Source organism: Chelonoidis abingdonii, chromosome 15, assembly GCF_003597395.2.
Source record: "Chelonoidis abingdonii isolate Lonesome George chromosome 15, CheloAbing_2.0, whole genome shotgun sequence".
NCBI classification, from domain to species: Eukaryota; Metazoa; Chordata; order Testudines; family Testudinidae; genus Chelonoidis; species Chelonoidis abingdonii.
The window spans coordinates 25,088,030-25,114,522 of record NC_133783.1 but is presented as its reverse complement, the minus strand read 5'-3'; the positions used below and the strand labels follow the sequence as shown (position 1 = coordinate 25,114,522).

The 26,493-nt window shown below is 41.1% G+C and overlaps 1 protein-coding gene across 1 annotated transcript in view; it reads left to right on the top strand.

The window, feature by feature from the left end:
• ADAMTS14 (ADAM metallopeptidase with thrombospondin type 1 motif 14) overlaps positions 1–26,493 on the top strand; it is an 89,202-nt gene that overhangs the window by 4,116 nt on the left and 58,593 nt on the right. The window contains exons 3-4 of the mRNA XM_032782722.1: positions 17,606–17,762; positions 23,982–24,178. Of these exons, the coding sequence (XP_032638613.1) occupies positions 17,606–17,762; positions 23,982–24,178 (354 nt within the window). The remainder of the gene's footprint in view (positions 1–17,605; positions 17,763–23,981; positions 24,179–26,493) is intronic.

Sequence of the window (26,493 nt, the reverse complement as noted above, 5' to 3'; positions counted from 1 at the left end):
TTGAGCCCTAAATGGCTACCAGGTTGCCTCAATAATCTTTTGTAAGGAGCTTCATTTACAAAAATGTGGAAATGTAAATGCTTTGTATTCACTGGTTCTATTTTAGACACTATTCTGTTAACTCCTTTGAAAAGGTCTAATGGGTTATAGCGCTGTGACTTGTCCTTTCAAGAGCTGTGCTGGTTCATATCAAATTATACTTATTTGGCTTTATGATTCTATTTCCAAGGAATGTCTCTGCTATGTTTCCTGCTACTGAAGTAAGATTCAGTGATCTACAGAATTCCTGAGATCACACTAAGCACCTTTTGAAAAACAGGTATTATATTGCTGCCCTCCTTTTCTCTAGAAAACGATAGTAATTTTTTTCACTGATAACGTACATGTTTTTGTTAATAGCTCAGTTTTTCAAGACTTTAATTTCTTCAGAACTGGTAGTTGAACTACATCTAGTATTGCTAATTTATTGCTACAGTATTTAAGTTTTTGAGTTATTTCATCACTTCTTTGTACCCTGGGCATCCAACTGATATTCCCACAGGTTTCTTTTGATACACTTGGGAAATTACTTATTATTTATTACATCTTTGGATATTTGCCCTTCAAATTTTGTCTGACTCCATTTATTCCTTATTCCACATGCCAATGTTTGTTATTTTGTCATAGTATCACTTGTTATATTAAGCAACTTCCCTTCCCAGCGAATGGATTTTAATTTTTTAACCTGACACCGAGTGCAACGATCCGATAAGATCCGATGAGGATGTCAAACAGTTATGTAATGGTTACTGCTTTTAGTGGCTCAGCCACACTCACTGCCACTCCTTAATCAATTCTTGTGTTTTACTCAGGGCCAAGTCAGGAGTAACATATGCTCCAAATGAGCTGCTCCAAGAAACAGTTGTTTATGGCACCAGGTCTTGATGGAATGTTCAATCAGTTTTTTTTTTTGGGGTACCCAAAGGCACTATTTATAGTTACTCTAATGACTCTATCACACTGCTTCCTTGAGCTGCCTGATCTCACCATCACTGTTCTATCCCTTAGACTAGCTGAACTCTGCCTGGGTCACAAAATGCAAATAGAAGATTCTACGATTTTCTGCAAGATTTCCTGTGTGCATAATGATGGATTCCACTAGAAATGGTAGAATCTTTCAAAGCACTCACAGATTTTTCTTCAGAAGCGCACATTTTTAAGGTTGCCCTTTGTGCTGTTTGATATCTGTATTCTCTTATCCTGCGATTTGTATCCATCTGTAATCTGGGATGCAGATCCTCTTTTCTTTACATTTTAATGAATTTGGTTCTTAAGCGAAGGATGCCCAGCTGACAGCTCTGGAGACTGAAATCCTCTGCTCCATAAAAAAGCAGAAGCCTGGGCAGGTGGAGTTGAAACCAATATGCCTCACCTCTGACCCAGAGAGTTCACTGCAGGAGGTCAGAGGTGTTCCCTCTCTTGGCCCATTCAGTCCTTAGGCTCCCTGATCAGTCTAATGACAATAGCACCAATTGTGGAGGTAGCATGTGATGTGGATGCTCCTATACTTCAGGCTTGTCTACCCACAAAAATTGTACTGTTTGAACTATACTGGTGTAGTTAAAGTAGTACAATTCCCCCTTGTCTGGATGTAGTTATACTGATATAAAGATGCTTTATACTGGGATAGCTGTTCCTGTATAGGAAAGGTAATAAGCTAAACTAGTATAAGTTACCTTTATCATTCTGCATCTGCATCCAAACTAGGGCTTCTACTGGTATAACTATATTGGTAAAAAAACCCACACCCTAACCAAAATAGTTAAATCAGTACAAAATCTGTGTATAGGCCGAGCATAAGAAATGGACTAAAATGACCTATTCATTTCACATTGGCAGGGGTTTGTGTATTGTGCTGGATTTTGCAACAAACTCAAAATTTCAGAGCAGCATGGAAAATCATTTTTGAATGGAAGTTTTTGTATTAAATTAAATATTAAAATATATTTAAAAAAAGGTCTTTGCTGCATTAAATTCAATAACAAATTGTTTGTGGATGTTTCCCCTTGCATTACAGTTTGCTGCAGAGCGCAGTGCGCTGTAGAAGTTGGAGAGGTTTGACATAATGTTTAGGAAGCAGTGGTTGGTGTGGTGATCAAAGCTCTGGTTCACGTGGAGGAAAGGAATGGTGGCTGGGAGGGTAGAATTAAGATTTTTAAGAGGAGGACAGCTCTACTTTGTTAATGGGTAGGTATGCAGAGACTCCCCTGTTCCTGGCTCCTGAGAGTGGAGATCGATGTCTCTTTACTGTTTGACTTTCAGGAGTTTTTCTTCTGCCTCTTGTCATGGTCCACTGATAGTTATGTTCGTTCCTTCTTTTCCCCTTTACCTCTGTAACAGCTTCTTCTCTCATTCTTCACATAGTCAATGACCCAGTGAGTAAAACAATTCTCAGCCTCGTCAGAGGTCTATGAAGGCCTCTTTCCATTGGCTAATTTACCACATATCACATGCTTTTGGTAGCCCAAAGAAATACCAAACTATCTAGAAATTTTCTTGTAGTAGATGGATAAAGGATTTTGTATCTTACATGCATTCAAAAATTTTCAGTAAATAGTGTTTCTGTAGGACCTGCTGATTTGCAGAGCAAGGGCCGCCCAGGGGGCGGGCAATTTGTCTCAGGTCCCGGGGCCCGCAGGGGCCCCCACGAGAGTTTTTCAGGGCTCCTGGAGCAGCATCCTTCACTCGATCCGGGGCCCCTGGAAAATTCTCGCGGGGCCTGGGCCCCGAGAGCTTCTTCCGCTCTGGGTCTTCAGTGGCAATTCGGCAGTTGGGGGTCCTTCTGCTCCGGGACCTACTGCCGAAGTGCCCCAAAGACCCCGGCGGGGGAGTCCTTCCGCCCTGGGACCCGCCGCCGAAGTGCTGGGTCTTCGGCGGCAATTGGGCGACAGGGGCCCCATGCTTCTGACAAGCCCAGGCCCCCTGAATCCTCTGGGAGGCCCTGTGCAGAGCAGGATTCATTGGGTTTTGCTGATTTACAAAGTGAGATTAGTAGAATTGCAGTATACTCTTTTTCAGAGCTTCGGTAACCATATACTCCCAATGGCTGCAACTCACTTTTTGGTCTCCCCCGTCATCCAAGCTAAATCAAAACAAGATGTTACATCTTTTAAAAAGTAAATACGTTGCCTTTCGGTATTTTCTTTCTTTCTTTATAGCTCCAATAGAATCGGGGAAGAAAAAGGCTGCTAATTTTCCCGACATTGCATTTCTTGTTCTCTTGCTAAAACGTAAGTAGCCTTTCCCCAAGCAGCAAGTTCCTTCCCATCATTAGTCCAAGTACCTGGAATGGGAGTGGCATCTCCAAGTTGGGAGAGGAGGGGTCAGAAAGACAGGACCTAAGTGCAGACTGTGATTTCAGGGTGTCAAATGACATTTTTGTCCAAAGTAGTATCTAGTTTTGCTCTTCTGCATGCAGGGACAAATGCTCAGCTGGCGTAAATTGTCATAGCTCCATTCCCTTCACTGGAGCTATGACAATATACACTAGCTGAGGATCCGGCCCCCATAGTGGACCTCTAAGGTTGAATGGGAATAAAAGCTTGGTTGTAGTAGATAAAACTCAGAAATTCAGCAGTCATTCAGGGAACAGATATAGGCAGCATTTTCAAGGTAATATTTATAGTTACTTTTCTGACCATAACCACACTTGATTTGCAGATGTGATTAAGCGTAGAAAAGGTGGGTGTGTTGATTTACAAGGTAGGCAGTAAGATAATTGGGAAATCTAGAAGAACACGTACATAATCGCATAGCAGAGCTGTACAGACCTGCCCCTTTAATAGGGGAGAATCTGGCCAAAGGGGTGTTTCATTTCCCTTTGTTATGTACATGTCCTGTAATTGTTAACTTTACTAGCAGTTATCCACAAACTTCAAAAAGAGAATATAGCTCTTACGTTCCAGTATAGCTTGTGTGGGACACATAGGATCTCTTGGTCACTAAGGGTACATCTACACTGCTGTAAAAAACCTGTGGCCCCAAGGCTCTGAGCCCAGATCAAATGTCTCTGGATCATGGGGCTCAGTCCATAGGACTGAAAATAGCAGTGTAGATACTCGAGCTGCAGCCTGGGCATCCTCGTGGGATTTCAGAGCCGGGGCTCCAGCCTGAGCCTGCACATCTACACTGCAATTGTTAGCCCCACAGCCTGAGCCCCGCAAACCTGAGTCAGCTGACCCAGGCCAGCCATGGCCGTTCTGTGTGCCTTTTATTGCAGTGTAGATGTGCCACACAGTGTTGATAAAGTTAAGTGCTTCAAATGAAGAACATGTACAGATAAATTATGTTGTGTCAAAACTGGGAACTGGGACCATGAGTTTTTAGAAAGTGCTTAAAATTATTGTCCGAAATCCATATTTACACATGTAAATAGGTAGCCTGATTTTCAAAGGTGTTGAGCCCACAGCGTCTCCCATTTTTATGACTAGCTGTTGGGACCTGTGTTTGAAAATTTTGTCATGGGTAGCTCAGGTGCATTTATAATAGGCTGTTGAGTCCTTGTCTTTCATATTAGCTCCAGAGGTGGCCCTGAGTTCAGTAACAGTAAGGCCAGGTCTACACTACGAGATTAAATCGATTTTAGATACGCAATTTCAGCTACGAGAATAGCGTAGCTGAAATCGAATTTCTAAAATCGATTTACTCACCCGTCTTCACCGCGCGGGATCGATCCGCGCGGCTCGCTGTGTCGAATCCGGAAGTCCGGTCGTCTAGCTGGAGTTCCGGAATCGATCTAAGCACGCTCTGGGATCGAGATATCGCGTCCAGACCAGACACGATATTTCGATCCCCGAGCAATCGATTTTAACGCGCCGATCCGGCGCGTAGTCTAGACGTGGCCTAAGAGTGGAATAGCTATAATCCTTTGGCTTGCAATCACACTTTCCCCTCCAGACATAGTCCCCTTCAGGCTCCTTAGTTTTCTTGGAAGCTAAGGAATCTCATTTTTTTGGCAGTGTTTTACTATACATATACACACATGAAATTGAGCTAAGATTCCAAGTATTTTTATGGGAACAGTAATTAGAGCAATTGAATGTTGCACAGACACAGATCAGGAGCAGCCCTTGACATTTTTTTCTGCTTTTCTTTGTGTATCTTGAAGTCACTGTGTTTTGTTAATTGCAGAGGTCATTTGCTGATAGGAAGAGAACATATCCTGCTGTTATATGAGACACTGGATTCAGGTGTAAAGATGGACACCCATTTTGGGGAAAAATGCTAAAATAATATACTTGACCACTAGTTAGTTTGATCAATGCCTGTGTTTTTCATAATTTTCTTTGCTAATTATCAAGGAGGATTTTTTTAGAAGCAAAGGTTTATTCTCCTTTAAATCACTTCTCTTTCTCCTTTTTGATGCAGCACTAACAATATAATGCTGAATTTGTGACATCACAGTCAATTCCAGGGGAACAGACCTGGGGTGAAATCCAGGCCGCATTGAAGGCAAAGGGAGTTTTGCCATTTTTTGATGTTTTGATGCTTTGAACACAAGGTTGTGACTTAACAGCAGGGACCAGCAGAAGACGAATTTAGGTGGTTGTGGAAATGTATTTATTTATACATCAGTGAGTCTCATTCTCTGTTATCCTGCAACTAGTCATTTACTCCAGGGCAGAGTAAGTGTAAAATGCGACCACATCAGACTGCTAGCATTTTACAACAGAAAAGCAGGGCCCATTGTCTTTAAGAAGCAGCAACAAAGAAAGTGAAGGGATAAATAAATTTCTTTTTGAATCTTTTTTTCCCCAGAGTTGTGCACTATGTAAGTTCCTCCACAAGGGCTACTCCTGCTTTCATTGAATATAATGATTGTTTTGCCATGAATCTCAATAGGAGGAGGATTAGACCCCAAATGTAGATGTTGGTCTTTTAGGATTATGCTTGTAATTTCTGGAGCATGGGCTTAGTGTTAGGAGGGAGACAGATCACTTGTTTAAAGGTTCATAGGAAGGTATATCTAATTGCTTACTATAGGCATGATACCAGTTCCACTGAGACTGATTTTACTGGGGTCTAGCTCTATCAGTTGAATGGAGTCACTCCTCATTTGCAGTGGTGTAAGTGAGATCAAAATGAGGCCCTGTTTTGGCTGAAGAGCTAATTAGTGGAGTGATTCTCTCCCCTTGACTTTCACCTCTGCAAGACCTAGATTCAAATTCCAATTTAGGGCACAAGTAACAATGAGTTCAGAATAGTTCCTGTCCATAAACATCACAAAACCGCTTCTCATTTTGGCACACTTTTGCACTGTTGGCAATCTCTGGTAAGGAGAGGCCCATAACTAGAACAGGAAGGTTGTTGCAGGTCAGAATTGATGTGCATACACAAGGTTGCATAGAAGCCCAGAATAGAGCAGTAGGAGATGTTGAAGATCAAGACTGAGGTGTGCTGGCAAAGGTTTGCAGGAAAAACTTGAACAATTCTTGCCTGTACTGTGCCAGGCTCAACCCAGTTCTGTTCTCTCATTTTTCTTGAGCATTAAATCTTTTAAAAAAATAGCTATGTAGCTTTCATTTGATTGGTTGCAGGGTTATGCGTTTATTATATAGCCGGTTATTCTTTTTGGAAGATTGAGCAAGTCAAAGGAGGAAGCTGGAAATTTAGTCTGCATGGGAGTCACGTTTCTCAGACATAGTTGTGCACTAATTCTGTACATATGGGTCCCATTTCAATAATTCTCTTCACATTTGAAGCTAATCTTTTTGGTTCCTGATCATTCAGCTTCAATCCAAAGTGCTGTAAGAATAATTTTTACCGTCAGGATAAATGAGCGTCCCATTCTCATTGACTTTAATGGGAATGAGGCAAACATATTTGAGGGGAGAATTTAGCTCCCACTTTGAAGTCTGAAAGAAGAATATTTAGACACCTCTCACATTGCCACTCAGCATGTTCTTGAGTTTGTGACACAGGACCAACAGGGTAAATAGGGCAGATAAAGACCTCAATTCCCAGTAACTTCACCTCGCAGAACTGTGCTGGATCAAGCCCATATTCATTTGCAAGAAATGTTCTGGTCTAGAGTTATCCAAGTGGCTAAAAAGATCTCTAGTTTAGTTTCAGTATATTTGTTCCATATTTTGCTGTGTTTTATACAATTTATTCCACATGTAACAATGTATAAAATATACTGGAAGTGTGTTACACTGCTGCCCAAATTATGACATATGGGATCGGTTTAAGGTGCAGAGTACTATGCCATAACATATTTCAAAAAGGCTATTTATTTTGTAATATTTTAAATATATTGTCTCATTTGAAACATACTATCTGTGCAATAAATTTTATTATTGAACAGAATTTGGTTTTGAATGGTGCCTTTCGTGTTTAGGGAATTGTACGCTGCTTTCCAATGTGATGGGTCAGATACAGAGTTCTCTAGCTAAATGCCGCAGTTATCATGCACCTATGACAACAATTGTCAAACATCAGAACCTGGTTAATCAGAGGAAGGAATGTAGATCAGGGCAACAGGTTTATCCTTTACCCTTTTTAGGGCCAGATTCTGTTACCCCTTCTTTTATTGAATAGCACCATTGACTTCAGTTGGACTGCTCCTGGAGTAAGGAGCTACCCAACATGAGTATAGATATCAGAATCTGGCCCTTAGAAATGTGATCAGCTCCCCATGAGATAGACAGCTTCTGTGCTTATATACCAGTAATGTGGGCCACACAGTTGCCAGCTTAACACAATGCTGCCTTCTACTGCAACAGAATATAGTAGGGATGAACTCCTATTGATGGGTTTCCAAATGAAAGAGAGCTCAGTTCAATGTCTAAGCTGAAGGATGGCACCTCTGCTCAGGTATCACTTCTTCCCAATACTGTTTATCCAGATGAAATGATAATTTTATATTTTTGTGGGGGTTTGAGCTTCTTTTACTCACTGATTATAGAGGAAACATTAATGGGGGGCCATCTCAGGGCCCAACTGTCTGACTTCTGTTTGGAAGGATGGCATCTCTCCAGCTCTGTGAATTCCACTGCCCCTCAGTGTACATTGACAATCACTGAAGAACTCACACTCCTCCCATCCCACCCACTCATCCTCCAACCTCCTTCCCCAGTACTGTTTGTAAAGGTTGAGCCTAGATAGAAATAAGTTTACTATAATATTTTAAATATATTTACGAGTGTTTATGGTGGAATCCTGTCACAAAGACTGATTAGGGCAAGCCCTGCTTTGATAATTATCTTTGACTGAAAACTACAGCCAGCTCCATAAAACAGTGAGTTTCTTAAGTTAGCAACAATATTTCCATCTTGCCAAGACAGATTTAGTTCTAGTTAGTATTTTAAAAGGTACAAGTCAGGTCAATCAAGTTATAATTGGCTCTAATTAGCACCCCTGCAAGTTCTGCCATTTTTACCAGCAGCTGAGTGGCACTCAAAACAATGTAATTTTTCTCCCAACCATTGAAAATATCAAAGGGAATAAAGGAAATGGTTTGAAACTTGTTCCTAATGACCAGTTGTCTGGCTGGTGAATGTGGGTCATATTTCTCCATATTACTTATATTGAGTAGTATCTTACTCGTGAGTAATCAGGATTACTTGTGGAGTAAGGCACTATTTAGTATGAGTGTGGACGGCAGAATCTATCCTCTGAGTGATATCCAAATACAACATCAATAGAAATAGATTTTGGAAAGTAATTTTGTATTCAGAAAGCTAAATGAGCTCTACGAGTGATGCTGAGTAAAATCAAATGGCACCATCCTGGAATGGAGCCCATTTAATAAAGCCCTGTCAGAGGAACATATTCCCTGGCTCGCTCGTGCATGCACACACAAAAAGAGTGAAGCACTTTACAAGGCATAGATGTTGATAAATAGGAACTGAGTCATGAACTCCTTACTTAGGCAAAACTCTCATTGACTACAATGGGATTTGTTTTAACACACACTTAAGGATTAGGCCATTTGTGATAAAAAGGTATTCATGCATTTGTCATGGAACTACCTCATGATGCTCTAACCATAGTGATAGTGAGGAGGCTTGTGTGCAGAGTGTCCATGTGAATCTAAGGATATGAGGAGCAGAGAGAATAATGGAAGATGACTCATGCTGACAGGCACCCTCACGCTGCATTTGCAGAGGATGGGGGGCAGAATAGAGCCCATGTTTTCTGACATCCACTATGGCAGGTGTGGTACTTAAAATAGTGTGTTGCTACTGGATCTCCTGATGTCAATGGATGGAGCAGAGATGTAGGGGCAAGACCAAAAGTGGTAAACTCATTTAATCACTGATGACCCAATAACCCTCTTGTAAAGATTCAGGCTAAGTATTTTGAACCAGGGTTGTTGCATCTGAGAGCTTTTTCCTGTGTCACTTTAATTCTTACACAGCTGAAATATTTAAATAAAACAATACTGGTTTTAGAATGGGCAAACTTGTACATTCTGAGAGCCTTCCTTCTCTTTCAAGCAGGGCTTTGGAGCGGAGCTTGGAGCTGGAGTGCGGAGCAGCTCCGGAGCAGGCGGCAGCTGGCTCGGAGCTGGAGCACAGCTCCAAAGCCCTGATTTCAAGAACCCGAAAGGCTGCTGTGGTTTGTGCTTTACTTTTTTATTTATTAGAATACTTTGATTATAGATTAAGTGCACACATTAGTCATTAGTGTTTCACTTGCCTTGCAGTGGGAATTCTGGACTTTGATAAATGGATTGGAAGCTTACACTCAGCATCACTGTAGACTTTACAAATGACTCTGTGTCCCCTGCTGGTAAAAATGCTCTTTTGTAATTTCCTTAGTTAATACTCAGTCTACTGCAATTTATATCCCCGTGCCTCCCACAACAGCAGTATGCTAGCAGAACTATTTATTGTTTATTCCTCTTTTTTCCAGTGATAGAAGAACACCAGTAGTGCAAAAAGCCAATGGAATTTTTGTGCACTGAAACTGTTAGTGTTTCTACACTGATATGGGAAGCTCTGAAGTTTGTCATTTTTCAAATTTATAATTAACAAAATCATTAGTATCTTAAGATGTAATCACCTCCCCCTCTTTACCCTAATTGCTGAAACACTATCTTGTACCAGGCGTCTGGCAGTGGTCACAGGCAGCTGGCAGTGGTTGCAGACATTGGCAATGATTGCTGAAGCATTGCCTGCTTTGTCTTGTCCTGGGGCTGCCAGGATTTTGTGCCAAGCAATCTCTCTTGGCTCTGAGCTGCTGAAACTCTGGAGCTGCTCTGCAGAGAAGATTCCTGAGAGAAACATGTGATTTAGTTCACTGAAATGGTTGGTCCTGGGTCTGTCAGGAGAAGTAAAATTATATTAGGCTCCTGGTATGGTTTGGTTTGGTTTGGGATATGTCACTAGTAGATGTACAGCTATGACTTTGTTTCAAAAGAAAATTCAAAATTACCCACGTATATTCAGGCAATATGATTGCTTGAATTGCTAAACCACCATTGTTTTTTTTCTGAAGGAAAGATGTTCCTGTATGCAGCATGACTAACATTCAAGCTGCTCAGTGACTACTTGAGTATTCAGCCTCTGTTCTTGACTAAGGCTGGATGTTTCAGAACCAGGCAAACTCCCCTGGTATAATACACTACTAAAAATGTATGACACTATAGTGTATGAAGGTGAGGATTATTTATTCCTGTTGCCAGTTTATATCCTAAAACATGAGGATTTAAAGCCCTTAAAGTTTAGTTGTTCTTAGTGTAAATTCATAGTGTTTTCTCATATAGGACCAGATTTTCAAAAATGAAGCAGTCAACATTTTTGCACTTGTCTAACATATACATGGCAATCTTCTATGTGCATACTATAATCAACTATTCATAATGCATGGGCAGCTAAGCGTCACAAGCAGTTGATTTACACACATGCATCAAAGATTTGCAAACATAAATTAGGCAAGCACAGTAATTTGGATTTGTCTGACTTTGAAAATCTGGCTCACAATGTCTAATCCTCTTTTGAATTTTACTGAATTGTTTGCCTCAATATTATTCCACAACAGTTAGCTTCACAGGAATGTAAAAAAGCACAGGCGAGTAATTTTTCTCCAAAGTCATCATGGATTTTGTATCTAATTGACAAGAAAGTATGACTTTTTTTCTGGACCATACGTAATTTGCAGTGTGCACAATTCCAAAACTGCAGAAATGCACTGGGAACCAGGTACTCCCATATTCTAACCCCAGCTCTGCCACTGATTAACTGTGTGGCTTTGCTCAAGTCACTAAGGACAAGATTTTTAACGAGACTTAGGCACTTAGGGATCCCTTTATGAAAATTAGACATAGGCTCCTAAATCAGGTAGTATTGCAATACTGAGCACAGTAATGCCTAAATATCTTTAAAAATCTGTGCCTAAATGCGTGTTTCAGTGATTTCCTTAAGCACATGCTTAATGTAGAATCCCCATAGACTTCATGGAGTCTCACTGACATCAGTGGAACTACTCATGTGAGTTAAGTGAAGCATATGTGTAAGAGTTTGCAGGGTCAGGGGTCAAAACTCTGTGCTTTATTACCCCATCTTTAAAAAAGGGAAAATAATAAATACTTACATTTTATGGATATTAAATAGAATTGGTTCAAACACCAACAGAAATTTCACAGGGGTTCTTAAAGCTTAAGCAAAAAATATTTTCTTTTGTTTTTGGAAACAAAACAAAACAAAAAAAATGCAGTGGCATTTGTTTTTTTTTCAAGTCAGCAATTTTTTGAAATGATTTTTTTTCTGTTTTTAAATTGAAAATCTTCAAAATCAAAACGATCTGTTTGGAAATGATTGCATTGTGTGGCTTATCAAAACTGGCAGTGGAAAATAAATGTTAAAAAATAAACAAAACAAACTGAAAATGTCAAATGAAAGGTGAAAAATGACAAACAAAGTATGATAACCACATGAAAGAATAATTAATATTACACTTTTTGTTAAAAAAAAAAAATCTCAGGAAAACTTTGAAAAAGGAAAACCCAGACTGGCTTTGTGGAAGTTTTCAATTTTGAAAAACAGTCTATTATTATTATTAATTATTATTATTATTATTATTTTATTTTAAATTTTGTTTAAAAATGTCAACCAATTTAGTTTTGAGCATTATGAAGTTAATTAGCACTTTGTAAATATGAAAAAACACTACAGAAATTACTATTATTTATTAATCAGCACTATTAGTAAGTGGCTAAGGGAAGCAGAAAAGAATTTAGCAAAGTGATGGGTAGGACAGACAAAACACGCATTACTTTTGTCAATTTGTGGCATTTATAGGAAATGGAAACAGGAGGTTAACTTTGATTTGATACTCAACTCTGATACGCCATTCAAGCAACATACCCAACCTTTTTAAATACAGGTCCAGCGGGTAGTAAGGCCCAGATCCTCAAATTATTTAGATTCCCAACTCCCACTGATTTCAATAGGAGTGACCCTGTGAGTATGGTTACTAACAGTCTCTTATTACGAGGGATGTCCCTTATTTTTTCGTCTCTGTACAACAAGATTGGGAGTTGTTGAGTGCTTCAAAAAGAAGCAAGAAGTGCCCTGGTGAATGTAGGTGAGCACTGATTATTATTTATTAATAATATTGGGAGGAGAGGTGGGGCGAGGGTGCTAAGAAAACAGTCCCTAATTTTTGAAATGCAATGTTGGCAACTCTCCGATGCTTTGTTCCCTGCATTAGCTACTGAGCTTTTTCCATATCTTGAAGACTTGACAATGGTAGGAAAGGATCTTAATACAGTGAAAGAGACAGCCATAGCTAAAATCAGGGTATGCAATAGCACCTTGTTAAGCACATTCCAGTTATAGCACTAAAGTGATTTCAATAGGAGTTAGGCACCTAACTACCTCTGGGGATCTGTGCCTAGGTAATTAAATGTCACTCGTCTGGACTAAGTTTATGATTGTCCCAGTATGCTGATTCACAGGATTTTTCCCAGGTGATGTGTTGCATAAAAGGTATTTTATCCATGTTACATTTGTTGCCTTTAAATGTCACCAAGTGTCTTCAAGTATTTTTCACATGTGCAGAGTTTTTAAAAAGTTAACATCTGTGAGTGCATAGTAATGTTCTTAGGAATCTGAAGGAAAAGTAGAGTAAGATGGCTTTGCATTTTTTGACAGTGTAATCTTTCTGTGCCATTGTAATTGGGTTTATGAGAACCAGGGTGAAGAGCTGAGATGGTGTGCACCAGCAGGACACACAAACTGATGCCCTAGTACTACCCAGAAATGTGGAAGGGCCTGTGAAGCTGAAGGTTGCATGATATTTGCAACATATCATATGGCTCTGTAGTTATCTAATAGTTACGCAACTATCTCTTGTGTATCCCTTTTACTTATGTATATGTGTATGGTCTAAATTTTCTAGGTAGCGTACTCTTGGTAGACTTACTAGATAGATCCTAGGTGGTGATCAGTGATTTTAGGTGCTCAAGTGGACATCTTAAAGGGGTCTGGTTTTCAGAAAGTACTGAGCACACACTCTCAGAAAATCAGGCTCCTTTAAGGTGTCTCAGGTTGGCCACCCAGAAACGGAGGCACCCAGAATCACTAGTGACTTTTGAAAATTTAGGCCTAAAGCTATAAAATAATAAAATCCACCAGGAATATATCTTCCTTCAAAGAGTGGTACATTTGGGGGCCTAACTGGGTTGACTGTCCCCTTAATGAATGGCTTCAGCACTCCGTGGCCAATAGAATGGTTAGAAAGTCATGAGTTCACACTACATGATCAAAGAGGAGGAGCTGGCTTGCAAACGTGAGAAGCCCATCTTCAAACACAGCCTTCTTCAATAATAGTGTAGGGAGTACAGGAAACTATAGGGAAAGCAAAGATCTTTGTGTTAAATGTTCTATTTTTAAAGTAGTGAAGTAAGGAAAAGCCCAAGAAACGATATTTGTGTAACAGGTGGGCTTTGTCATTAAATCAATCTTATATAATGTTGAATGGTCAGTGGATGTTTCCATGAGCAGTAAACTACTGCTGTGGTCCTGTTCCACTTTGGAAAGCACAATTTTCATAGCCAGGAGGAATATTTAAAGTTTTAATAATAAGATTCAAGACTGTTAAGGCATTTTAGTTAATAGGATTGTAATATGCAAACAGATTAAGGAAGTGAGGGTGGAGAATAGTAAGAGTTGAAGGAAGGAGAAAGGAAAGGAGTTGGGAGAACAAAGAGATGTGAAAAGGAGGAGAGAAGAAGAGGAGAATAAAGACTGGCTGACAATGCTGATTCTGCCATCCCAATTCTTAAGAATGAGATGTTCAGAGGGAGGAAGAAAAGGAACGAAAAACGTTTAGACACTATGCTGATGGGAGCTAAAGAAAAGCCCAAGATAACAGATAGAAAGTTACCTCTGTCAGAACTGCACCACCCAATGATGAGCTTCTATAAGATTACATCACAGGGGGAGAAGAGAACAGAAAAGGGGAATCTGAAGAGAAGGAAGAAAAAAGGCAGGGGTAGAGGAAAGGAGGGATTGGCGTCAGAGCAGCATTGATCAAGTCTATCCTGGGCTGTGCCACCAGCTAGTAACAGAGTGCAGTTGTAATTATGTTAATCGGAGCCTTGGGAAGCAGCCAGAAACAAGACCTTCATAAGGCTATAGTAAAACGGAAAGGGCCTGAGAAATGGTATTTTAGGCCATTGTTATGATCCTCGAACAACTAAATATACCTATTTTCCTGGGGAAAAACTTGTTTCCAAAAGCATTAAGCAGCTAATAAAACTGAAGTGGGGCAGGAAATTCGGTGGAGTACAAGCAAGCCAGGTTGGCTAATGCCACAATGAATACGACCGTACACAAATATGAAGGGAATCAAATGACACAGTCAGTTGGAAGGGCCCCAGATTTGCCTTTCCTGTCCCATCTAAATATGTCTCCCAAGTCCAGTCATTTGTCTGTACTTCTTGTAAAACAGTGCTTTTCAATGCACTTAAATAGAAATTCCAGTAGCCTAGTACTGATGTGTAACCCAGTATGTACAGCTCCAGCGCTCATAGGCAATATTATAGAAACAAATCAGTATGCTCAGCCTGGTACTCATAGGCATTCGTACAATAATAAGCCAGTGTGGACAGCCCATCTTTCATGGGGCAAGCCTGCAGGAGCAAATTACCATACATGTGCATGATGGAAGCCAACAACTCTCATAACATGACAGTGTTAAAGTTTCAAACTCCTGAAGGAGCCTGTTGATTAATAACAAGGGGAAAAAAATTAAAACTGTGAAAGATATTTAGTCCTCCTGCTGAGTTTCCAAGGGCACTGTGATGTGTCTGTTGTGAAAGAACTTGCTTCTTGGTCACTGGATGAAGTAAAAATGATCTGATATAAGGACTTGGTGACTGCTAGACCGTGGTACTTGTTTTTGCTAAAACTAGACATCCCTCAGTGTGTGATTTCTGTTTGATTGCCTAAGGTCCTAGCCAGCTGGAGTTTCAGTGCATAACTGATTTGGTCAATTTCAAGGTAAATTTAATGAACGCTTAATGCTAATGAAGAACAGGTGGTAGCCAGAAAACATTTCTAATAACATTTGTTATTTCATACATCTTTTCCTTGTCTGGAAGGTATTACTAGTCATAATACTTTGTATTTATACAGTGGTTTTAATCCAATGTTCTCAAAAGGCTTCATGGCCAAGGATGATCATCCTCTTGTAGCTGTGAGTGGAATTAATATGTTTGGTAGAATGGCTGATTTCCCTCTTTGTCCTTATCATCTCCTCTTTGGGGAGGGCCCTGGAGGGTTGCTAGAGTTTGAAAGCAAGAGTGCATGACAGATGATGGATCCCACCCTTGTAACTGATCAAAAGAAAAGGGATTTTGTAACCACATAAGGAGCTTAGCTTGAAATTGCTTTTTCATTCATTCCTCTTTTACATCAAGAAGGAGAAGTTGAGGGACCTTTTATGACAGTTGGTGGTCAAGAGTCAAAGGAAATTAAACAGCTAAAAGATGCCCACTCAATCTGTCTTCTCTGATAGATTGTCAATCAGTTTTGCAAAACAGATTTGATTTGAATAGATACTTCTCTTGAATCTCCCAAAGAAAGTACTGCTACTTGGACTGATGGAAAGGTTGCAGATGAAGGCCCTTCATGGAAAGTGATGAGTTGTTCCTATACATGTTACTGTAAGGGGAATAATGGGGCATGGAAAACAAAGAGAAATTATTATTTGTATTGAAGTAGGACCTAAAGGCACCAGTTAAGGATTGGGGCTACATTATACTATGCACTCTACAGACACTTAGTAGGACAGTCCCTGCCCCAAAGAACTTGTGACTTAGGTTATGACAAGATGCAAAATGTGAATGTTACAAAGATGCTGTCCAAGGCAAGACAGCAGTAAAGTGAGTACAATAGGAAGAGGGCTGAACTAACCAGCTGTATTGTAGACATGACAGTAAAGGTACTTCTAAGGAGATATTTGAAGGAGATAAGGTGGAGGCCTTGTGGCTCTTTTCAGGGAGTTTTTCCCACTCATAAGGAGTGGCATCAGAGGAAACATGGAGGTGTTTGAGAAAGCAACATACTGGCAGATGACAAAGGCTAATATGTTGGTAAAGAACAGGTGGAAGTTGACATTATGGTAAAATGCACCAAATGGATAGGGCAAGGCTTAATTGTAAAGGGCTACAGATGGAGATAGCAAGCTTGCCCTTCATGTGGTGGAGAAGGGGGAGCCAATGGAAGATACAAGGAGGAGAAATCTGCCGTATTGGGGCTGAAATGGGAATTTCTGCAGGGTTTTGAGTGAACAACTCTAAATATTGCAAAGGTGTTTAAAATGGTTTTGAGAAATGTCTAAGGGATCTAAGGCAATATCATAAGGATTATTCAAATCTTTAGGGTTTAGTATGTTTTTGTAAATTATCATGGAACATAAGACAGTGTTCTGGAGTAGAAACAACTGAATATGTCAGTAAATTTCTTTCTTTATTGATATGCATTTTATTTTATTTTCTTTTATAGCACATACAGGTGTACTAGCCTCTTCAGAGAAAATTCACAGAAGACTGGTCACAGCTCTAAAGAGCTTATGCCATAAGAGACCAATACTGCCACACTCATGGTTGAGTAATACCTTTCTGTGCAAGTAATCTCATCAGTTAATTTCCAAATTCCATGAATATTGGCAAAAATGGCTCTGGCAATAACGTGAGGTCTAAGAAGGGTAGGCTAACAAATGTGCAAGGGTGTATCTTTGAATTTAAGGTCATAAGTAAAGTGAATTTGCTGACTTCGGATTATCCTGATTTCCATCACCAGCTGTCATTATTGGTAGTTTATTAATTAAATATAATATCCGAGTTTACTCTAGGAGTTGGCTGTTGCCCGTGAGACTTTTGCATTTTCTTCTTTTTTCTTTTTTTGTAGTGAACAGTGATGCTCTAGTGCCAAAGAGTTTAATGCAAATTGCCTTGGTCTGCACTGTTATGGAGGTGGTCTTGTGTACTCTGAGGTTCCTTTTCACTCCATGTCTGCATGTTCTCTTTAATGCACTCTTTTAGCAGTACCGTGAATGTATATATATATTCTTTCTTTCTTTCCTTTTCCCCTTTCTGTTTTGTGCATTCAAGGCTGGCCTGATTCGGACAGACAGTAGTGAGTTTTTCATTGAGCCTTTGGAGAAGGGGCAGCAGGAGAAGGAAGAGATTGGGAGGGCACACGTGATCTACCGCAGATCTGCTGTCAGACAGGAAAGAGCAGAATCACACAAGGATCTTCATAATGAAGGTAGGACTCTGTGTGTTTGTGTGTGTGTGTGTGACTTTACTACATGCTGCATGCACATGCTTCACTTGCTCTCGCTGAGCTGCGCTAGGGCACAAAATCTGATTGATAAGGGGAGCTTTCAGCAACCTTTGTGTTTCCCTGAACCAGGTGTATATTCGTCCATGGTGCTTCTTAGATTATGCTTGGCTACCCACAGCTCCCAGGGAACTTTCTGGGGGTTGACAATCACTGCTAGCCATGCTGTTTGCTCAGCCATGATACCTGTGCTGGGAAGTGGGAGGAATCCTGGTGAAAATCCTTTGGAGCTCAGTTAAACTTAATGACCTCTTTATGCCCTAAAGCACCAGAGAATTTGGCAGCCAGAGTCTCCTAAATCCAGTAAAAGTACCTTGCAATGACTCGGCTCCATAATTTTGTTCCAATGAATGGAAATGATATGTGTTTCATCTGTAGAAAAATAAAAATGCAGGTGACTGGGTGCAGAGAAAACCCCAAGTCTCCTCTCCCTGGATAAACACTGAAATGGAGAAGTCTGCTGTCACTGAATTTATTTATTCTCTTCAGTATGATAAGGCATGTTTTTGAATTCTGTGCGGGTTTCAATGCAATTAAAGATCTGGTACTTGGTCATAATGCCGTAAAGATGCCTTTATTGGAAGGCCAGTTTTAAGAAACCAGTAATGATAATAGTAATACTTTGCATTTCTATAATACCTTCCACCTGAAACTCTCAGGGTGCTTCATGAACAATAACTGATTAAGCCTCACAGTACTCCTGTAAAGTAGGTTTTCTTACAAAGACAGTTAAGTGACTTTCTCAAGGACACATGGGGTCATTGTCAGAGATGAGATTAGAAATTAGGTCTCATGATTTCCAGTCTTTGTTCTAAGCGCTACTCCCCCTGGATCCCTCTATCTCAGTGTGACAGTGGTGTCTGGGGATGGTAAAGCTTATCTGGTTCATGGGTGTAATCAGTCTCACTTTCATTCAGTTATATTTGCAAAACTGGTGAGAGATCCCTGTAACTATCTGGAGCCCAGACTAGATCGCTCTAGTCTCCAATATCTATAGATCACCATTTACCCTCAGGGAGAGTCATCGTTTGCAGGGTGTGGAGAACTAAGGGCCATGAGCATTTCCCATCCAGGCTGCTGTGGAGAAAGGGGTGAAGGGCTAGGGAATCAGGAGGGTGGAGTCAGCTTTGTTCAATCCACTTCGAGATGGCCCCATCCAACATTTCTACACCTGCTTTTCTAGGGCCTTAAGTATCATGACAATATATGTAAATGATGGTGTCTAGTTGTTAGGCCTACATCATGCCTCCTTAATTTTTTCCTACTGTTTACTGTCTTTATGATTTAATTTTTCATTGAGAAGTCTGCTCTTTTTCCTCAAAAAAATAAGAGTGAGAAAAAAAGAGAAACAAATAATCAGTGCCATCAGCCCAGCCACATCTGAGAAACCCTACACCAGGGTCGGCAACCTTTCAGAAGCAGTGTGCCGAGTCTTCATTTATTCACTCTAATTCAAGGTTTCATGTGCCAGTAATACATTTTAATGTTTTTAGAAGGTCTCTTTCTGTAAGTCTATAATATATAACTAAACTATTGTTGTATTTAAATTAAATAAGGTTTTTAAAATGTTTAAGAAGCTTCATTTAACATTAAATTAAAATGCAGAGCCCCCCAGACCACTGGAGTGGTCAGGATCCGGGCAGTCTGAGCACCACTGAAAATCAGCTCACGTGCCGCAAGTTGCCTACCCCTGCCCTACAGTAACAAGCCAGCCTGGGCAATTGTGTTGGAGGAAACAGAATTGTCCGAAAGGAACCCGTTTCAATTTTAACTCCCCCAAATGGATTGTTATCAACAACAGGGAACAAAAAAAGTCTTAAAAATGATGAAAAATTGCTTGAGTGATCACTTAAACAGAGGCAACTATCTTCTTGGCAGATTTACATTCAGCATTGATTACTGTTAGGAGGTCCAATGAGAGTTAATGCCTGAGAGTTTGAAGTGAGGCTAGAGTACTAGTTAGGTTTAGTGTTTTCTGTAGGCTTTTCCTGTAAGTAAAATAATTGGATGGTTTGGTCTGTTGTCCAGAGAATCCATAATTGCAACATTTGGAACCGAGTTCTGATTCAAATTTCATTTTTTTCTCCCTCTTCCCTCCTAGTGGCAACAAGAAAAGGTGAGACTTATCTTTAAAATAAATTGATTTTGCTGTCAGCCGCTTGTTTCCCTAGCAGTGAGGTAAAGAGACGAGGTCAAGAAGAAAGGATAAAATAGACAATCTCACATCTTGTGATCTAAAGCACCAGGGTAAAGTGCAGTTGGGATAAGGGTGAATTGAGGTTAGAATGGCTGGTTCTGTTTGTAATTTTGCAACTTTTTTGATTTGAAGACAGATGTGCAGATGCAGGTTTTTGTTTTAATTGAATATGCTTAGTGAAACTAGGTGTTGATTTTTTTTCTGGATGTAAATAACAATCCCTAAATCTTCCTTTTCCTGAACTTTTGTCCTGTGTCTTGTCTTCTGTGTGTTTGTCTTCTCTTTTTTAGATTATTGGGTCTTTTGGGCATGAGGCATGACTTATTTATAGCCCTGAGCCTGTAGACACTTAAGCATGTGCTTAACTTGACACACATGAATAGTCCTGCTGATTTTTTTACTTGTATGCATAAGGTTAAGTGCGTGCACAAGTTTTTTATAGGACCAGGACCAAAGTTTGTAAAGCACTGGCACTTCGTATATGTTTGAGTAAGAGTTAACGTTCTTTAGCATTATTTCCTCCTTGTAACATCATACTCATTTCCACAGCTAAAAGTTGTGTTGTTACAAACACAGCATGGAATGGAGGCAGGAGCAAATAAATCCCAACAAAGAAAAGAACCTATTAGCAAGCCTGTGTACTTCAGTAGTAAAGAAGGAGGTGAAGAAACACACCAAAAATGCAGCACATACCGGGAGCAGAATTATCTCTGAGGAGAATGAGATTTTCAAAGTCTCCCATGTGATGTCAGCTGCTCTTTAAGATTAAGTATATCTCATAAAAAATTTTTTAAAAGAGTCATGAGGCAATAGGGGCAAAGAGAAGGTGACAAATGACTTATTGGGATGGTTGGTTGGAGGTGGAGTCTTTCATGTTTGTTACTAGTTCTTGTTTAGAGGAGGCTGGAGGATGGGAATGCTCAGGTGATGATGATGCCATCCAGAAATCATTGTTTCCTGTGTGGATTCAACGGATGATTCCGTTACCCTGCACCTTATCTTATCATTTACACGACGGGAAAGTGGATGTAAATCACTACCCCATCAGAATGGGAATAAGTTACCCCCACTTTGCACTAGTAATAGCACAGGGTGCAGAGGAAGGGGGAATCGGCCCCTGCAAGTCACCTTGTTGGCTATGTGGTGGGTAATCGAACTTGCCAGTCAGGCACCTTTCATGAGCACTAAATTCACTTTAAAAAGAAAGGCTTTACCATAGGAAGAGTGAATATAGCACCTGAGGCAAAGCCCACTGGCTGCGTTTACTTACTTGCATTCTTGTTGGGTCTTTCCCATCTGTCTGCACATTCTATGCTATAACCAGGCACCTGGTCAATGAGGACATCATGTAAGAGTGGATCGACAACTCTGGCGCAAATGTGTGATGTGTCTGTCAAAGCTTGCTCTGTAGAAAGGAGAGAGGGTAAAAATAGAGAAGGAATTTCTTGAAACATTGTGACTGGATAAGTTATTTTAAAGGTGGTAGGATGGGGGTCTGGGGCCAAAGTCTGAGCTGTGGTGAGAGCTTAGCTTTTTTGCTACATTTAATGTTCTTGATCAATGTTAAACACAGTTTCACAGCTTGGGCCTCACAGTCTTCATCCATCTGCTTGAAAACGAACCCCACGTTGGCAAATACAGAAATTCTTGCAAGATGTGCTGTGTGGAGATCAGAACTCTTACACCAGAAGGGAGAAATGCTTTATGTGACTCGCTGTTTGAAGCAATGGAATTCTCTTAATGTCATCCAGCTTTATTTAGCTAGATGACATGCTCCCAAACAGGGCACAAGTATCAAAGAATCACGTGGCTATCAAGAGGCCTGGAGGTGGAGAGGTTGCCCAGCTGCCCCGTAAGTTATTATTGTCTTCAGAGAACCCTTAAAACTCATTTTGGGGGCACTTACTCAGATCTTTGGCTTGAGTGGTGAATTTAGTGTTGAATTTAGTGAGGAGTGGGATTGATAATGTTCCTGCTTCCCATGCTGTTAGTGTCCTTGGAAGTCATCTCTCTTTGATGTCTAGTCTTGTACTTTTCACCACCATGATAGTCACTTTTAAAATAAAACATGCTCTGGCTCCTTAACTCATCCTTTCTGGTGTTGGCAATGCCTGCTCTCAATAGCCACTAAGAGGTGCTGCTTCCAGAAATGACATCTGATGGATTTTGGCCCAGCTCCTCAAAGTATTTAGCTGCCTGTTTCCTATGCCTTTGAGGATCTGGGTCTTAACTTTCTGTTTCCTTTTGTCTCCCTTTGATCACTCTTCTAATTCCCTTTCACTTTCCTGCGTTCTTCTATATATCTTGCCTGTCTATGGTCCTTCTTATATGTATTGTACAACTCCTGGCACAATAGGGCCTAATCCTGGATACAAACACTGAACAGTAACAGTGAAGGTGAAGGTGCATTCTTATTGCTGTCATTAGAGATTTTAAGCAAGATAGTAGCCAAAAAATGTTCAGCATGTTGGACTTGCTCTTTTCCCATCAGGGACATGATAACATTTCACTGCAGAAATAGAAAGCATCTGAAATAGCCACATGGTTATTGGCAGAGGTGGGGAGATAGTAGGCACAGTGTGGGGTCTCAAGGTGTATGCAGACATGGAGAGTGACATTCCTCTTGGCACCCAGGATGAGCAGTCCTTTGGGCTTGGAGAAGTCGTGACTGCCAGAGAAAGCTGACATTAGAAATGGTTGGTTCTGGACGTTGGAGCCAAAACTGCATTCCAGTTCCCCAATGAATAAAAACTGGAGCACACATGCATCTTCTCCTTAAATGGAATAAAAAAACAGACACTGCAGCTTTGTTGCTAAACAGCCACCAGGCACTTCTTTATTCCTTAGGCTGACAAAACTGTGTCTTTCCTTCCAGAACCTTCAGGAGGAGGAGAGGGAACTGGAACAAACATAGGGCTGGAGGGTAGGGGGCTGCGAATCAATACAGGGAGCAGGCAGGTATTTTATAGGTATTGATACTTACAGATGACACATGCGTATAAGAAAACAGACAAGTTCCATATATACTTGATCATAAGCTGGTGCGTTTATAAGATGACCCCCCCAAGACGGTTAAGTAGAAATGGAAAATTTTTATAACTCATTCATAAGCTGACCCTATAATTCAGGGGTCAGCAAACTTTGGTTCCCGGGCCATCAGGATAAGCCGCTGGTGGGCCGAGATGGTTTGTTTACCTCGAGCGTAAACAAAGTGTCCCGGCACGCCAGCTGCCTACCCTGACGGGCCGGGACAGCAACTGGTGGGGAAATGTTTTGTGGGGGAGAAATTGGGAGTCAGGGGAGTAACCCCTGTGACCTCCCCCCACATGACCCCACCCCTAGCCTGGAACCCCACACTCTCCTCATCCCATCCCTTCCCACCTTATCTGGGGAGGGCCAAGGGAGGATGTCTCTGGCCTGGCTGAAGCTGCTCCGGCAGGCTGGTCAGCGCGGCTGCAGCCTGCACTGGTGGGCCAGTCCGAGTGGCGCGGCCGCAGCATGTTCCAGTGGTCTGGGTCTGGCAGTATGGCCACAGTTTGCTCCGGCGGGCTAGGCGATGCAGTCACAGCCTGCTCTGGGCAATGGGGCCGAGTGGCACGGCTGCAGCCTGCCAGCCCCGCAGCTGCAGCTGCTTCGGAGGCTGGCGGCAGAGCAGTGTGGCCAGAAGTGGAGGGACTCTGGCCTCACCTCTTCCCTTCTGGCTCTGCTGGGTGTACTGCCTCTCCTTGCTCCCTCTGTTGAGGAGAGGGGCTGTGTCCCACCGCTCCCTCTCTATACTCGTTCATAAGCTGACCCCCATCTCTGGTGCTTCCTTTTTTTACTAAAAAAATGTGGCTTATGAATGAGTATGTACGGTAACTAGTAGAGCCAGGAAACATTGCTAAAGCCCACATTGTTCTGCATGAAGCAGCCTTGAAATCTCTCACCATTTCCTCTCACCCCTTCAGTTCCAAGCTTCAGTGTGGGTGAGCTCCCAAACTCACTGGACCTGATTGAAGACCGGCTCGGTGAAGTGGACCGGAAGAGACGCCACGCCAAGAAGGATGACTACAACATTGAGATCTTGCTGGCCGTGGACGATACAGTTGTGCGGTTCCATGGGAAGGAACACGTCAAGAATTATGTCCTCACACTCATGAACATAGTGAGGTTTTCTTTTCTTTTATTGTTTATAAAGCACTGGTCCTAAAAGGGATGTGGGAGGTTGCAGAGATTGAGTGGATGCAAATAGAAATTGGTAGTGATAATTACTGTTGAAAGCATTGCTTTGTTTACATACACAGTGTGTATGATTTCATATAGTGGCAATTCTATAGCCAGTTTATTCACTAGCAGTTTGGCTGAGTTCTGAATATGAATAAGTCAAGTAATCCAGGTGTATTTCGGTGTGCCTTTGGAAGAGAGATGGATTTACCTGATTAAGGCTGTTGGTTCTCCTTTCTCGACTTTGAGGAGGAATTTTCACAGTGGGGTCAGACAGGAGACAGAAGGGGCCTGTGTACAAAAGACAGTTTTATTTTTAGTGTAATTTCCCCATCTTTCTTGGATATTTGGATCAGAGTTTAGGGTGCCCTTCTAGCTGTAGGGTGTCCTGCAGTGAAGCCCTTACGCCCTGTTTTGCCATCACAGTCTTCTGACACAAAACTTATTGTGATGTCCCAAATCTATTGTTTTGAAAAACAAGCCTTGAGAAGGGTTGTCTTTGACACTTAACAAATGTAGTTGAAATGATGAAAAGTGGATATGCGGCAAAAATGGTTTTATACTCATCTCTGTGACTGTCTCAACCACTGCAAAATGCATACTACTACGGCATGGATCAATGTTCACGTGGCACTCTCTGTCAGTACCCAGCCTGGGCCGGGGAAGCCATTGATTCAACCAGCAGACCAAACGCAGTGATGAATTCTGGTCACATGCCAGTTGTGGCATGTTGCACATACGCTAAAAAGACTGTATAGTGTCCTCCATAATGTTACTGGTCTGTATTGATTGGTGGTTGTTGTTTTCTTAATTCACTGTAACCTAGCTGTGCTATTGCACCATCAAGCTGGATGTGCATTGTCAGTGCAGAGTGTCTCAAAACAGCTTCCTAATCTGTTCCTCTTTTGTTCCTGGGAGTCCCAGGAAGGGAAAGTAGGCAGTGTTTGTTGCCATCTGGCTGGTGTTTAAGTGTCTCACTCAGTTGTTTTATTTAAGGGGTGAAGATTTTTCCTTCTCTTCCCCATATGTGAGCCTAGATCTGGAAGACAGGTTTGGAGCTGCAGTATGTGAGAGAGTGCAGACAAGGCATAGTTACGGGAGAGAGCCCTTTATTACACTGGTTCCCAACCTTTTCTCTGCCATGGCACATCTTGCTACCTTTAATTATTTTGAGGCACACCACCATATTAAAGTCTAACATCATTGTACAGATTGTGACAAATATTTTCAGTCGACTCACACATGCACATCAACAAAATGTCAAATAAAAAAATAATTGTTTTATTATATGGGTGAACAACAAATACTACAAAAGTTGTACCAATCAAGAAAGGTCAACTAGTGATATTATTTTGCATCAAGACTTACGGTATTACCTTTTTATCTTTGAGCCATTTCTTCTTTTGTATGGCTTTGGAAGTGAGCAACAGCAAAAGCCAGACTCCAGAGGTTGCAAGCGTAGCACCACCTGACACAGAATGGAACTCTGAAATGCTACCCTGAATTCGATGCACGCTGTGATTCACAGTCTGTGATTAATGACCACAAGTTATATACAAGAATTAAAAATAACAAAAAGCTTTGAACGAGATACCTGAGCTTGTCTTGATGTGCAGAGTCATTTAGCCCTGGGAGGAAATGTTATCAGTGCCACTCTGAGCTCTTGCTTCACTGACCTCAACTGCTCTCTTTGGTTGTTCTTGATGTAAGTCAGGCTTGAAAAATGTAACTTGCACAGGTTGAAAAGGGCAACAGAATGGAGATACTGTGGTCAGAGATTACGTGATATTCTCCTCCCACCTTCAACCAGAAAGAGTCCCACGGTGTATCATCAAGCTTTATTATCAAAATGTCATCCATCCTTAGTTCAGCAAGCTGACTTTGAGCCGTTATTGTAACATTCTTAGTGCTTTGCATTGCAGAGGAGCTGTAAGGATCTTGGACCAGTCAAAATCTTCTCTATTAATTGAAGGAAAATATGAACTGAATTTTAATTCCAGACTTTCCAAATGCTCAGAAACAACATTGACCAAAATATTGCCAGCAGGATCTGCTGCATTTGCCAAGGGGAACATTTCTATTGTTCCTTTTGCTACTTTTTCATGCCAGAGGGCTAACTTAGATGTAAACCCTTGCAGTTTATCCATGTTGGAGAGAAGATGCTCATTTCTACGTTGCATTTTCCTGTTCAGCTTATTAAGGTGTCAGGATATATCAGACAGGTAGGCAAGCTTTGCAGCCCATGCCACATAAGCA